This window comes from Molothrus aeneus, chromosome 22 (assembly GCF_037042795.1).
Source record: "Molothrus aeneus isolate 106 chromosome 22, BPBGC_Maene_1.0, whole genome shotgun sequence".
Taxonomy (NCBI): domain Eukaryota; kingdom Metazoa; phylum Chordata; class Aves; order Passeriformes; family Icteridae; genus Molothrus; species Molothrus aeneus.
This window is the reverse complement of record NC_089667.1, coordinates 6,018,116-6,031,685: the sequence shown is the minus strand read 5'-3', so window position 1 is coordinate 6,031,685 and position 13,570 is coordinate 6,018,116. Positions and strand designations below refer to the sequence as shown.

The 13,570-nt window shown below is 42.0% G+C and overlaps 1 protein-coding gene across 2 annotated transcripts in view; it reads left to right on the top strand.

Annotated features, from left to right (window-relative positions):
• CBL (Cbl proto-oncogene) overlaps positions 1-13,570 on the top strand; it is a 37,640-nt gene that overhangs the window by 3,595 nt on the left and 20,475 nt on the right. For both annotated transcript variants that reach the window (XR_010784889.1, XM_066564287.1), the window contains exons 2-3: positions 2,625-2,872; positions 13,359-13,505. Coding sequence is in view for 1 of the 2 variants with exons in the window: in XM_066564287.1 (XP_066420384.1) it covers positions 2,625-2,872; positions 13,359-13,505 (395 nt within the window). In the remaining variant the exon portion in view is untranslated. The remainder of the gene's footprint in view (positions 1-2,624; positions 2,873-13,358; positions 13,506-13,570) is intronic.

Here is a 13,570-nt window from a genome sequence, read left to right as displayed (position 1 = left end):
CTGGGAAGGGAAATCTTACCTGGGAGTAGCCCCTGGATGCTCGTCAGGCTTGGGGCTCTTAAATCCAGAATTAGTCAAGGCAAGCTGCAGATTCTTGAGGGGAAAGATTCAATTCTAGGCCTCAAAGATGTAGATGAGATTATTTTTCCTAGAATGAGTACATAACAGATTCTTTCCTCAAAACTCAGTTGGGGAAATTGATTTTCGACTTGTGTTTGGAAAATGGAAATGGGTGAAGTCAATTTTCAGGTTCCTCACAGGCCTACCTCTCTTCATGCTGAGCTTTATTGCTGTGTCTGAAAACCCAAAAATATCTCCCTAAATGGTTTGTTCCTCAGAGAACACAACACGAGCCAGGCAAATTTGGATGATAATTTAAAACCATGGATTGCTTCTGTTCGTTGCCATCACACCTAAACAAAAAAATATTTTTCTGCTTTTTGCTCAATTTCCTTCCACGTTGCTGGTCCCTGTGGAAGGCTGCTGAGGGGCAGCTGTTCCCAGGGCTGGGAACATTCCTTTGGATGTTGTCATGATGCTGCAAGTGCACACGTAGAGAAACAAGGAAAATGCCACAAAATGCTTTTGTTGCTGCTGTGTTGTAAAAACCCCAAGTTTGCTCATGAGGCAGCAGCTCTTAGTTATGCAGTTTTGTTTAACTGCTCATCTTAGCTCATTTTGGTCTGCTTGGTAAATAAAGAAGCTGATTTGATAATAAAATACCAGCAGTTTTGACCTTTCTGTTAACTGTTTGAGGTATTTACTTCTTGGGAAGCATTTTACAGGGGCTCTGAGAGTGAGCAGTTTGCAGAACTCTCTGCTGCTGTGGGGGAATTGTTTTAATTGATATCAAAGTCTGAAATGCAGCAGGTCTGCTGCTCCCATAGCTGGGTAATTTCAAAGTGTAACAGCCAAATTGTTCTCTATTTCCAGCAGGCTGAGGGAAGTGCAGGCTCTGCTTGCTTCATGTGGCTTCCTCCTCTGAGCTGACTGTGTTTGTTAACGTTTTAAACCCACTGTATAATAAACAATTTCTGCTGAAAAGGTTTTGCTGCCCAGAGCACAGCTCAGCTGGGTCTGAGGAGCAGATTTAGAACCTATTCATGCTCGTAGTGGAACTATATTTTTTTTTCAGGGGACAAATGTGTTGACTCAATTTGTTGATATGGTTCAGTGTACAATGTTCACAGGCTCCAAGGAAGCAGCAGTTGAGGCATCAGCATCAATTGACTAAATCAGCTGTCTGGCCATCCATCTCTTTATCTTAAGGCCTTGGCAGCCTCCTCAAAATGGAGGGAAAGTTTTAGTGGTTTGTTTTTCCCATGTATTCTTGCAGAGGCTTTTTTAGGTGTTTATTTTTTTTTTGCCAGCAGTCTGATTTTTCGGGTTGGAGTTTTGATACACTGTGTGCCTTTCTCTTGGCTGAAATTGAACCTTTCTCAGGTCAGCTCTTGGTACAGGCACTGCTGTAAGTCAGATAAAATTGGAGGTGTCACTTCACAAGGTTGCTTTTTGCACATACCCTAAATGGCAAAGTGAAAAGCTAAAGCAGTGTTTCAGAAGGAATGACTCTGTTTACCATCTATATTTAAAGGAAGTAGGTATTTAGGCCTGCACTGTACGGAACTGCTCAATTCCTCTTGAAGGTTTCACAAGGTTTTGTGGAAATGAGATGCTGCAAAAGGATGTTAAACTGTTCTTTTGCTTTTTCTTATCCACTTTACTTAAGTTTTGCATTCTGCACTGTTTGATATCTGTAATTCCCTCAGTGTCATGAGTTTAGACCTCATTTATATGCAGGGTGTTAAGCAGCCAGACAATATTCATTATAGGGAAGAACTTTGTAGCTACATTTTGTGCTCAGGTTTGCTGGAAATCACAGAATACAGAAGTGTCAGACTGCTGCTTCTTACCTTGTAAACTTGATCCACAACTGACCTCACAACTCTAACTCCAGCCCTTTCTAGAACTGAAAGTTCACTACTTAGTTTTTTCAAGTGGCTGCTTTGCCATCAACTCTCCCTTTAATTCTCTGAGTTTAGATAATGGAAACATTTGGCTATGGCGGATGGTGAAGCGGCTTCCTTTCCCCTCCCCTGTCACATAAATTTATTATCATGAGTTTCATCAGTCCACATGCACTTCAGCCCAGACATTGCATTCTTTTATGGTGGCTGGGCTCAGTATCTGGAGAAAAGGAGGCTCAGGGGAGACCTGATCACTCTAAAACTCCCTGAAAGTTCTGGTGAGCTGGGGGCTGGGCTCTGCTCCCAGGATGAGAGGAAAGGACCTCAAGCTGCACCAGGGAAGGTTCAGGTGGGACATCAGGAGGAATTTTTCCATGGAAAGGATGGTCAGGCTATGGAAGGGATTGCCCAAGGAGGTATCCAAGGAATGCCAGATGTGGGTGCTCTGGTTGGATTGGTGAGGTGGAGACCAGGTTGAACTCGATCTCTGAGGTTTTTTCCAGCCTCAGTGATTCTGGGATTCTGTGATTCCATCTGGACTTGTCCTACAAATGGGATTTGTTGCAGCAGATGGGTTTGTGACAGTGAGCTGTGTTTGACCCCTGATCCTGCACCTCTCCTGGAGTTTTCACAGAGCTGCTTTCTCCAATCCCTCAGGTGGTACGTCTGTGCCAAAACCCCAAGCTGGCCCTGAAGAACAGCCCTCCCTACATCCTGGACCTGCTGCCTGACACCTACCAGCACCTGCGCACCATCCTGTCCCGCTATGAGGGCAAGATGGAGACCCTGGGCGAGAACGAGTACTTCAGGGTCTTCATGGAGAACCTGATGAAAAAAACCAAGCAGACCATCAGCCTCTTCAAGGAGGGCAAGGAAAGGATGTACGAGGAGAACTCCCAGCCTAGGTAATGGAGAGAAATGGGTTCGGGTGTTCATTGGAGGAATTAAATGCATTGGAAGCTTTGTGTTTAAGGCAGATCTGTTGTCAGCTCGTCTTTCATTTTGTACAAAGGCATAGCTGAGGTCAAGGGGCATCTTCAAGGTGAACAGCATTAAAAAAGGGATAGGTGGAGGTAGAAACTGAATATAAGGTTCTCTTGAGCAAAATAGTATGAACTTAGTGTACCTGAGAAGGTGTTTCCTCATCCAGCTTTAAGAAAAGGAAAGACAAAGTGAATGAAGAGTAAAGCTCCGGGAAAGATGAATCTTACACATTTGTGCAAGGTCTAACAGGCAGAGATATACGAGGCATACATTTGTAACACTAAACTCATTTCAGGTTTTTGGAGTAGATGTTGAATTTCAAAAAAAAAAAGGTGGAAAAAATGTGAAAACCACCCAGTGGCTGAACATAATTGCCCTGGGGAGAATGTGGTTAACGGCCTGGCAACAGCCTGGAATACTGGAGGGGGGAGAAGTGTTGGCACATGTTTCTGGTTTAATATTGAACTCTGTGTAGCATATTCCATGATATTGAGCTCCAAGCAAAGGCTGTGACAGTGGCTCCAGAAGGCATTGCTGGTGCTGCTTGGCTTGCTGCTGCCTGTGTTGAAGAATGGGTTAAGAAATGGAAGTTTCTTTCTGGAGTGCTGTTAACTGTGTGTGTATTGTGATCTGTCATAAATCTGGAGCATCTGATGGGTAAATGGTGGCTGTGTCAGTCATGAATCCAAAATCCCACCTCCAGTGCCTTGGTTTTTCAGAGAGAGCAAAGAGAAGTAATTCCAGGGGGTTAATCATCCTAGTTGGTTTGTAATCCAACTAATTGACTAGAGGGAGCAGGGGAAATCCAGATTGATAGATGGGAATGTCAGGGCTGCAGCAGAGGCTGCTGTTCTCACAGCAGGCACAGGAGTCCTGGGGGAATTGCTAATTGTCCCATTTATGAATAAACAGCTTTAGCAGGGAAGGAACTGTGGGGAGACTCGTGTTAAACACAAGCATTAAAACAGCATCACATCCTGGCCACTCTCATGGCATCTTCCTCTGCTTCTGCACAGCCCAGGAAGCAGCAGTGGCTGTTTGCTCCTAGAGGGGTAACACCAGAGAGCCTTTTCCTTGTGCTGGTGCTGAGCTTGGGAACATTCTCAATTCTTTAATTTGCCACAAAAAAGGACAGGAGCAGAGCAGCCAGTGCCTGTGGTTGTGTACCAGCTCAAGAGATACCTACACAAAGAATGAGGATTTTCGTTTTGGGGATTCTGTTAAATGCTGCATTGCCAGTGCCAGATTCCATGGTTGTGGGAGCTCTTGGAACCCAATACTTCAGTGCTATTTGTTAATTAAATAAATTAATTTCTGCTATAAATGCACTCATAGATATAAAATAGGTATACTATAAATGCAGAAATTTATATCTATACCTATAGATATCAAATATATATACTAATCTAAAGTGAAGAAACTGAAATTTTCTCACCTTGCTAGGAGCTGAAGAAAAATACTAATCTTTTTTAGTTAGAATTAATGCATTCAAAATTAATAATAATTTATTAATACATTAATACATTCAAACACCTCAAGTGTGGGAGAAGCTTTCTGGAAGGTGGTCAGCAGTCTGTAAAGCAAACAAATAGAACCTGAATCTGGTATTCACTGGGAATGTACTCATGGCAGTGGGTATATGTGTGTGTGTATATATATGTGTGTATGTATATATATATATATATAAATATATAAATATAAGTATATAAATATATAAATATATAAATATATTAATATATTAATATATTAATATATTAATATATTAATATATTAATATATTAATATATATATTTTTAATTATTTTATATATATATATTTAAAATCTAGTTTGCTCTTGATCTCATGCAGGTTTGTGGCCATTAGTCTGCAGTGTTTTCAGAACAGGACTTTAAAAGTTAAATGTGTTGTTTTGACTTTTCTGACTTTTTTGTCCCTGTTGTTCTTGTAGCTTTTTCCCTCCTCTCTTCCAGACTTTGCATTCATTTTGCTTCCTGTTGTGTATGACCTTATTTTCTCCCCCAAATGGCTCCTGGTGCAGAGCAAAAGGCACAATTTTGACATTTGCATAAGCAGTGTGAAAAGTGCAGTTTGCTCCTCCAGCCCAGTCATGAAAAATGACTGGAGTAGGATCAGAACTGCCCTGAGCACTTGAGCATCCCCCTCTATTCCTGTTATTTCCAACTTGCTCTTTGTGTACTTCCCCTCGGACATTTGGGAGGTCTCTGTGGCTCTGTGGTGTCGGTGTACAGTGGTTCAGACTATAAATATATAAATTAACCATGCTTGTACCTCTCCTGCCTTCAACTCACGCTGTGATTTTTGTCAGGAGAGCTCACTTGTTTTGTTAGGAGAGCTTTCAGGATGCTATTTAAATTCTGCTTTAGCTCACTTCCATGTCTGTTTAAAAATTCATGCTGCTGAGGGTGCTTTTAAAGCTCTGTGTGCATTTCCTGACTGATAGGTAGGAGCAGTAACTTCTGGCTACTGTTTAAAAGTGAATTTTAGCCAGTAGATCAAATGCAACTTGGTAACTTTGGGGTTTTTATTAGAGATACTGTGTTGCTCCTCTGAGTTTTGATAGCTAAAAGTAACATCTGCAGGCTTGGAAACAAGTAGTGTTTCTAGTTAATAATTGTGGGTATTTTGTTGTATGCTTGTGATATGGCAAAGGCAAAAGATCCAATGATTTGTTGGCTGTGTGCAGTCATTCGAAATTCTGAGGGTTGAGCACATTTCCAGAGATGCTGCTTCCTTTTATTTATAGATTCAGTGGTAAATAAGTGACTTCTCTATTGGGAACTTCCTCAGTTTCCTTTTTAACAGCAACAAAAAGATGAAATAAACATTTTCCCCTGCAATGTGATGGTTGCACTGCTTGGCAGTGCTGTTCTTACTCTGAACATGCTGAACCTGCCTCAGGTCTCGATTTCAGTTTCATTTAGAAGCTCGGTGGGTTTGCTGGACTATTTTTTTTTCTGTTTCCATTGCAGGAAGCTTTTACTTCTCAGCCCTCTTGCTTGCACAGAAGAGCTGCAATTTGTCAGCTTTCCACACTACATAAATTACTTCTTGCAGCAGTGGTTTTGCAGTTGTGTAAATAGATTATACTTGACATGGCAGGAGTGAAAAATAGCTTGTTGATCAGGAGACAGGTAGAGGAATTGTCTGTTCCTTGGGAAAGGATTAATTAGGCTGAAGAGTCCATTTTTCACCAAAGAATCAAATTTACTAATTATGTTAAACCAGTCTATAAGGAGGGAAAATTCAGAGAGTTATTTTCTAAATAAAATCAGAGCACTGCAAATGTTTCCACATTAGAACACAGCTATGGAAGCTGCAGGGTGAGTGAGGAGAAATGAGTTTTCAGGATATGGACTGGATGTTTAAGGAGTGGCACAAGATACTTTTCTAGTTCAGCTGTGGGAAACAAATTGTTAACAAAGCCAGTTAAAATAGAAATATATCTGTAAAGAGAATGGGGTTAAGCAGGGAATACAATAAACTTTTTCCATGGAGCATGGGGGTGAAAAAAAGCTTTGGGAAGCTGGTCCATGATTAATTGTTCTTCTGACAAGAGCTTAGGGGATGCTGGCTCAGCAGGATTTCATATTCTTCTCCAGCTCCAATGTTAAGACTCACTAATTTACACAGGAAAAAGCTACCAGTGTTTAATGTCTCCTGGAAATGACCATGAATATCTCTGAAGGGAAGGAAATGCATGAAGAATGACTTGGAGAAATAAAAAAAAAAAAAGGAAAAGGTTGGAATTTAAAGAGGAAAAAGTTGGAAAACACTTGTGTTAAACCCTGAACCAGAAAACCCTCTGGGACGAGGGGGGCTGGGGCTCTAATCTCATCTTTGAGACCTCTTGCACACATTCCTGCCCAGGGAAAACGAGACAGTGCAAAATGTGGAACTCAAAATGGTGTGTGTGAGTCCTCTTTCTGTCACTTCCTTCTAATACTGCAGCACTTTTCTTTTTTTTTTAAACAAAACCCACTAGTGTGAAGTCTACATCTGCATTTAAATTAGAACATCTTAAAGAAAAGAACAGGCTCCAAAGCTGCCCACAAGAAAGGTTTCCTTGCCAGGCTCCAGCATATGAACACTAACTAACTGCTTATTACCCAAGAAGAAATTCATTATCATGCAAATGTTGTTGGAGGGGAGGAATGTGAATTATTTCTTTCTAATTTGGTTTTAAATTGCAGTTTAGGTGATAGTTTTGGAACTTAAGTAACACTTAGCATAATTGGCTTAAGCTTGCATTCATTCTACTTTTCTTTCTGTCTAAAATTGGACCAACTGTCTTGAAAATCAGTTTGTGGACAAATGCAAGATTTCAGATGATTGCATAATAAGGAAGGAAGATTTTCATTCTTCTTTCCTCTCCGAGCCTATAAAACTGGAGAGTTTTATGGGAGGCTGTGGACTCGCTGTTGTGGGTGGAATTACAAGCATTGGTTCATTTGTAGTAATTATCATTGGAAATGTGATGGATTTCTCCATGCTGGCAAAAATCTGCTGCTGCTGCTGCTACTTGGCAGCTGTACCGTGTCCATTGGGGGCTTGGCTGGGGTGCTGAGGGCTGGGATGCCACATTTGGGATTTCTGGGGTTGGATTTTAGCCCATCCCACCCCCTGCCATAGGCAGGAACACCTCCCACTGTCCCAGGTTGTTCCTTGGGCACTCCCAGGGATGGCAGCTGAGCCAGGGCCTGCCCACCCTGAAATAAAGAATATTTTTCCTTAGAGCAAAGATATTTTAAATATCTACTCTGAACCTGCCCCAGCTCCTTGTCCTGATACCACTTGATATCCAGTTTTGAGATGGTGAAAATGAATCATGAAATATGGGATGTTCCTTGATTTGGAGTCAGAACTTTTGTGCTCTGTTTTTCTCTTTAACTACTGCAAATAGTCCCTGAAATACAAATTTTTATTCCAGTGCACAGAGCACAAAATTAGGTATAATGAGAAGTGTCCTGAGCAGTAAGCTTGTTGTGTAATCCCCTGAATCTGGTGAAATAAATGAATCTGTTACCTAAGTGAGAGTTTTGTCCTTTAGCTTCTCAGTCCTCTGAATATGTGCTGAACTCTTTAAAGGCCATTAATAATACCAAATGTATTCCTCTCTTTAAAGCAGAATCTCTAAAATTTAAATTTTAGAGGTGGATTTTTAGCTTCTTAACAGCGAAAAAATAATGTAACACCAACACTTGTGCCAAAAATAATAATTCCAGATCCTTTAAAGGTCAGTGGGTTTGGTCCTTGTGGTCAGCACAGTGGCCTGGTGTTCTTTCTGCTTCCCATCAGTCACAGCCATACTGATAGGGATATATGATGGTTTTGGGTGGTTTATGTGTTTTGTGTTACCTTTTGAAGTGATGAGCAGGCTCTGCTCACAGAACTCAAGGTGTTAAAATATATTTATGTGACCTGAAAAGTGCCAGGGTTCAGCAGAGCCTAACGAAACTGCCCTGTAATACCTAAAGCACTGAAAAAGGAGGAGCTGATGGTGAAAAATTCTATAGAACAAGCAATAAATGTAATGTTAATCCATTCTTTTAGTTACTCTGAGGAAATCCTGTGAATGTTCCAGAGCCTGGCTCTGTAAGGTGCCTTCTGTTGAGCCAGCAACAGTTAAGTGGAATTTCATTCACTTCCTGTGTTGCAAGTTTTGTTGAAAGTAGTTCCGCTGTTTCTATTTTTATCCTGATCAGAGGAGCCTGAGCTGCCTCGGGGTTACAAAAGACAGCTTGGGATCACCTCGAGCATTTCCACTCACTGCTTCTGTGAACACCAGCACACAGAAAACTCCTGGCTGGGCTGGGAGCGCAGCATCACACAATTCTTCTTTTTGAAGCCAGGCATATCAAAATCTCTGCTGAAATCAAACTGCTCATGCCTGGTGCATCTGAAAGCCCCTGTGACATGAGAACCTCACATCTTTGTGGTTTCTGAAAGGTGCATTTTACTTGTTGGAGTCGTTAAAAGAGCTGTTTGGATTTTTTTTAATTTTTTTTTTTTTTTTTAGCTCTTCAAGTATAAAATTGTAAGATGTAGTTATAGGAAAAGAACTGTGGGTTTGTGGTTGATGTTTTCATAAGTAGTGGAGCTTGCACTTTATCCTGTGGATGCTAACTGTGTCACCTAAACTGAATCTGGTGGTAAGAGTGTAAAAGTAAGAAATAAGGACAGTAATTACAGAGAAGTGAAGCATTTTGAGGTTGGTTTCTTGTACTACAGCTCATAATTCCTCTGTGTTTGTAACATGCCTTCAGCAGAATGAGCGTTACAGACACGACAGTGCCTGCACGTCAAATGATGGCATGTGAGCACAATATTGTGACTAAATCAGCCTGTGGAGCTGATCCTTGCTATGTGTGAGGAGCTAAATTATATTGTGCCAGCTGAGTGCCTCTGAAGGAGGCAGGAAATACTGGAAGAAAATGAAAAAATCGTAGCTGGCAGTGGCAGAAATGGTTGTGCCACGTTAACATTGCCTTGAGGGGAAAAGGCATTTAGTCACAAAGCACGTTAATTTAACTAATTGTGTCAACGTGGCTGAGAGACACATCCCTGATTAAACCAAACCTTTCATGGCTTTCCAAGATGGAGCCCATACAGGAAACTGGGAAAGAAGAATCTGCTGAGGGTCTGGGGGAGGGAGACAACACCACCAGAACCCCCAGCTCGGGCTGCAGCTGGAAGTTTCTGCTCAGCCTCCTGGACCCCACAGCAACGTGTGGAGCAAACCCAAACCCATCCTGGGGCAGGAAGGAAGAGCAGAACCACAGCAGAGGGCTCAGGGCAGGAAGGAGGGGGAACCTGTCCGTGGGCATGGGGTAACTGAAGGAACACTCTTGCTTCATGCTGGTTTTGGTTCCCCAAAGTTCAGAGCCCGGTGGGTGCTGGGGTTGGGCAGCAGGGGCTGAGCTGAGCAGGCTCTGGGGCTGTGCCTGGCTGGTTCCACACCCAATTCTCAGCTCACTCCCTGTGCACAGGCACTGATCCCTCCGTGCTCCAGCTGCAGGTGTTCCTCACCATGTGTGAAACACTTGGCTACCGTACACAGTGGAAAAAATATTTATCTTTTGACGTTTTCACATGTTGATTCGTTATTTCCAACCATAATAAACCGAGAGCTTTGCACGTACGTGTGAAAGCGCTCGGGGCTGTGAAATCCCACCTCAGCTGGTGCTGTGAGCACACAACAGAGTCAGCTCTGGCTCTTTGAAGCTGGCCCAGGTGTTCCTGCAGCTGTCTGCACACTCTGGGGACAGCTCTGATGTGGCCTGAGGTCCCTGGGTAACGTTTTCAGCACTGCTTGGGTGGCAGGTGTTTAAATTCCACAGCAGCAGGATTTAGGTGCTGCATTCAGCTCTTCCCAAACTGGACTTGGCATTTCAGTCTTGTGAGATTTAATTTTAATTAATTCTTGTAGGATTTAATTTTAACTTGTAAGATTTAATTTTAGCTTGTAAGATTTAGTTCTTTAACTCATAACTTGTCTCTGGTGGAGCCCTCGCTGACAGTTTTCTGTGCATTACTGTGTTGAGGTAAAATTTTAAAAAGTGGGACATTGCTGGAGGTCTGTGGCCAAAGCTGTTTGGCAATCTCCAGTTTAAGAGCCATAAATGTTCTTTGAATATGTGCCCCTTTTTCTGAGAGTACATTCACATCTGCTTAGTTGAAGCAATAGCAATAAGGACAGTTCTGCTGTTACTAAAAATAAAGCACAATCATCAGTAAGCTTTGACATGCCAGTAAAAATATTCTCTAGAATTGAAAGTGTTTATTTGGTCTGTATAAATTTACAAATATGTAAATTGTTAAAATAAAGGAAACATTTAGCCCAGGATTGGTAACTATTTGCTGTATGTAAGAGCCAGTAACGCAAACTATTCTGCAATTTGCTGCTCTTGATGTTCACTTCCTGTGGTTTTTCCTGTTATTTACTTACAATATAGCTGGATATTTATAAAAAATATGATAACCTTGAGAATTTAAAATGTTCAGCTGGTTTTGGAAACCAAGTCCTTCAATGTGTGTGTGTAAAACCGTTTGTTTATCCATCCTTAAGCCTGAGGAAGTTCTTATTTCTCTCATTAACTGATGTGCTCAGCTGAGTGCAAGCACTTCCTGGAGCTCAGCTGAGGCAGAAGAGATAAACAGCTGGGCCCAGGAATATTCCCTGGCTTCTTGCAGTGTTTTGTTTAAACCATGCACTTGTTCAGGGTCAGAAATGCATCAAAGTGCTTTTCTGTCATACGCAAATTTCCCCACATTGTTCTGGGCAGCAATAGGAGAGTGCAAAATCATTAGCAAGTTTATTAAAGCCTCTATTTTTATAAACTCAGTAAAAAAAAAGCCCATAATTTTTTGCTTGGGTTGTAGATTAAATGATTGATAACAGCCTGGTGTTTGCTTTTTCTTTTTGCACGAACACAAACTGTCCTCTTTTTGGTTTTGCCTTTTTATGAGTGAGTGCTTTCAGAATTCCACACCTCTGATTTGCAATTTTTCTAGTATTTCTCAGAAAAAGGCATTGCAGGGACATGGTGAGAATCTCCATGGGAGGGACCTGGGGTGGGAATTTACAGTTAAATCATTTCCCTGTACCACGAGCTCAGAATCCGAGCCTTCCCCAGAAATGCAAGGAGAAATACACAGCTTTGAATTACTTAACATGCCAAACCCAGACTGTAAAACTGCTTCAAAATACCCAGTTTGAGTGTGTGACACATCCAGAGACAGCTGGGGAATGGGGCAGCTCGGGGAAGAGCAGCTGGGGGCTTTTCCTTGTGTTAATCCCAAGCACCTGCTGTTGTTGGACACGTTTGAAATGACAAAAACCAGAATTCTTTGTGTAGCTGGTGTTTTCCATAAACACTTTGAGCAGCTTTCATTGCTGCACACAGATGAATATGTAGCTGAATAAAGAAGGGTGAGGAAGAACTGCTGTCAGAGAAAATTTAGAGTTTTGGGCCCTTCTAATCTACCCAGACTGTCAGGGTATGGAGAAAGGGCTCATGAGGGGCTGAGGAAATACTAGAATATATGTCAAGCAATATGGTCACTTCCAGTTGAGTCTAGACTCTGTGAAAATATGGGAAATGTCCCAAATGCCCAGGGAATTTTTGTGGGAAGGCTGGAGGTCAGTTCTGCAATCAGGCACATTTACAGGATAAGTCCTTCAAGTGGCAATATCATGTTTGGAGCAACTGGTATCTGAAAAATATCCAAGATGAAGTGAACAGGAGCCAATCCAACCAGAACACCAGAAACTGGTGAAAGGCTGGAGCCTGGGGCAGTGGAGTTTGCTGCCAAACACAAATGTTCTGCAACAGCAGCAAACTCAGGGAGAAAGATGGGAAAAGAAGACAATCCAATGTGGCTGGGGATGTTCCCTCCCTGTGTGGTTCAATATTTCAATAATCAGTGCCATAAGTGAGTCTGTGCCATGCCTGGGTGGTTTCTGAGCAGCTCTGGTGTGCTGGGCACTGCTCACAAGTTGTTCTTCCCCACATGATGCCAGTTCCTTCTTTTACCTTCAAGCACATGATGTGGGGGTGAGAAAAAACCCTCTGGCCTAGAAATATCCCTGTGTCTTTTCAGGAACTTGTCCTAGCAGTGGAGTGGAGGAGAATATTTGGAATATTTATTTGGATAAAGGAGTGAGAGAGAGGTGTCTGTGATGAATAGAATAGCAGAAAATATCTATTCTCTTCTCCAGCTTAAAAAAGGGCATTTCCTGTGGGATAGAGCACTCCTGATGTCTCAGTGGCACCAGGCAGGGAAGGGACTTGAGGTCCCAGCTGTAATTCAAATTGGATAATTAAACACAATGTTTGAGAGCTTTTGTGTGTAAGTTATGACCTTTTTAGGAAAAACCTGCAGGTGTTTTTGCATTCCCTTGGGAGCTTGGGCCTGTTAGGATCAAATAGAGATTCCCTGAGCAAATCTATTGTGTTGGGAGCCTCTGGAGACCTGCAGAGACATTCAGCTTCCATTATCTGGGGTAGGAATAGTTTTATGTGCTCTCAAAGAGATTTTCAGACCCAAACCTGATGAGTTTTTGTCTTCAATATTTGGTAGGTGAGGTCTGAGTATTGGTTTTGCACATTTTCTGTGAATGTGTTTTTCCATGGGAGGATTTTTGCCTGCCCACCTAAAAGAGATTATACAGATTTTGTCATTGTGGAAAATGTCTGGAGAAACACAGACCTTTCTGGTAGTTCCCATGTTTTGGATGTTTGCTGGGGAAACACTTGAAGGAGAGCCCCAGATCAGAATTTTGCATGCTGGGATCATTCTTGAATTGCAATAAGTGCTGAATCTGCTTTACTTGGAATGCTAAACTCTTTTTTTCCCAAAAGAAACAATTTCTGTGGTCCTTTGCAGGAGGAACCTGACCAAACTGTCCCTGATATTCAGCCACATGCTGGCAGAACTCAAAGGGATTTTCCCCAGTGGCCTCTTCCAGGGGGACACGTTCCGGATCACCAAGGCAGATGCTGCAGAATTTTGGAGAAAGGCTTTTGGTGAAAAGTAAGTTCCTAACTGTGCTTAAAAACAGGTGTGGGAGCAAATTGCACCCAGTATTTTTTAAGAAT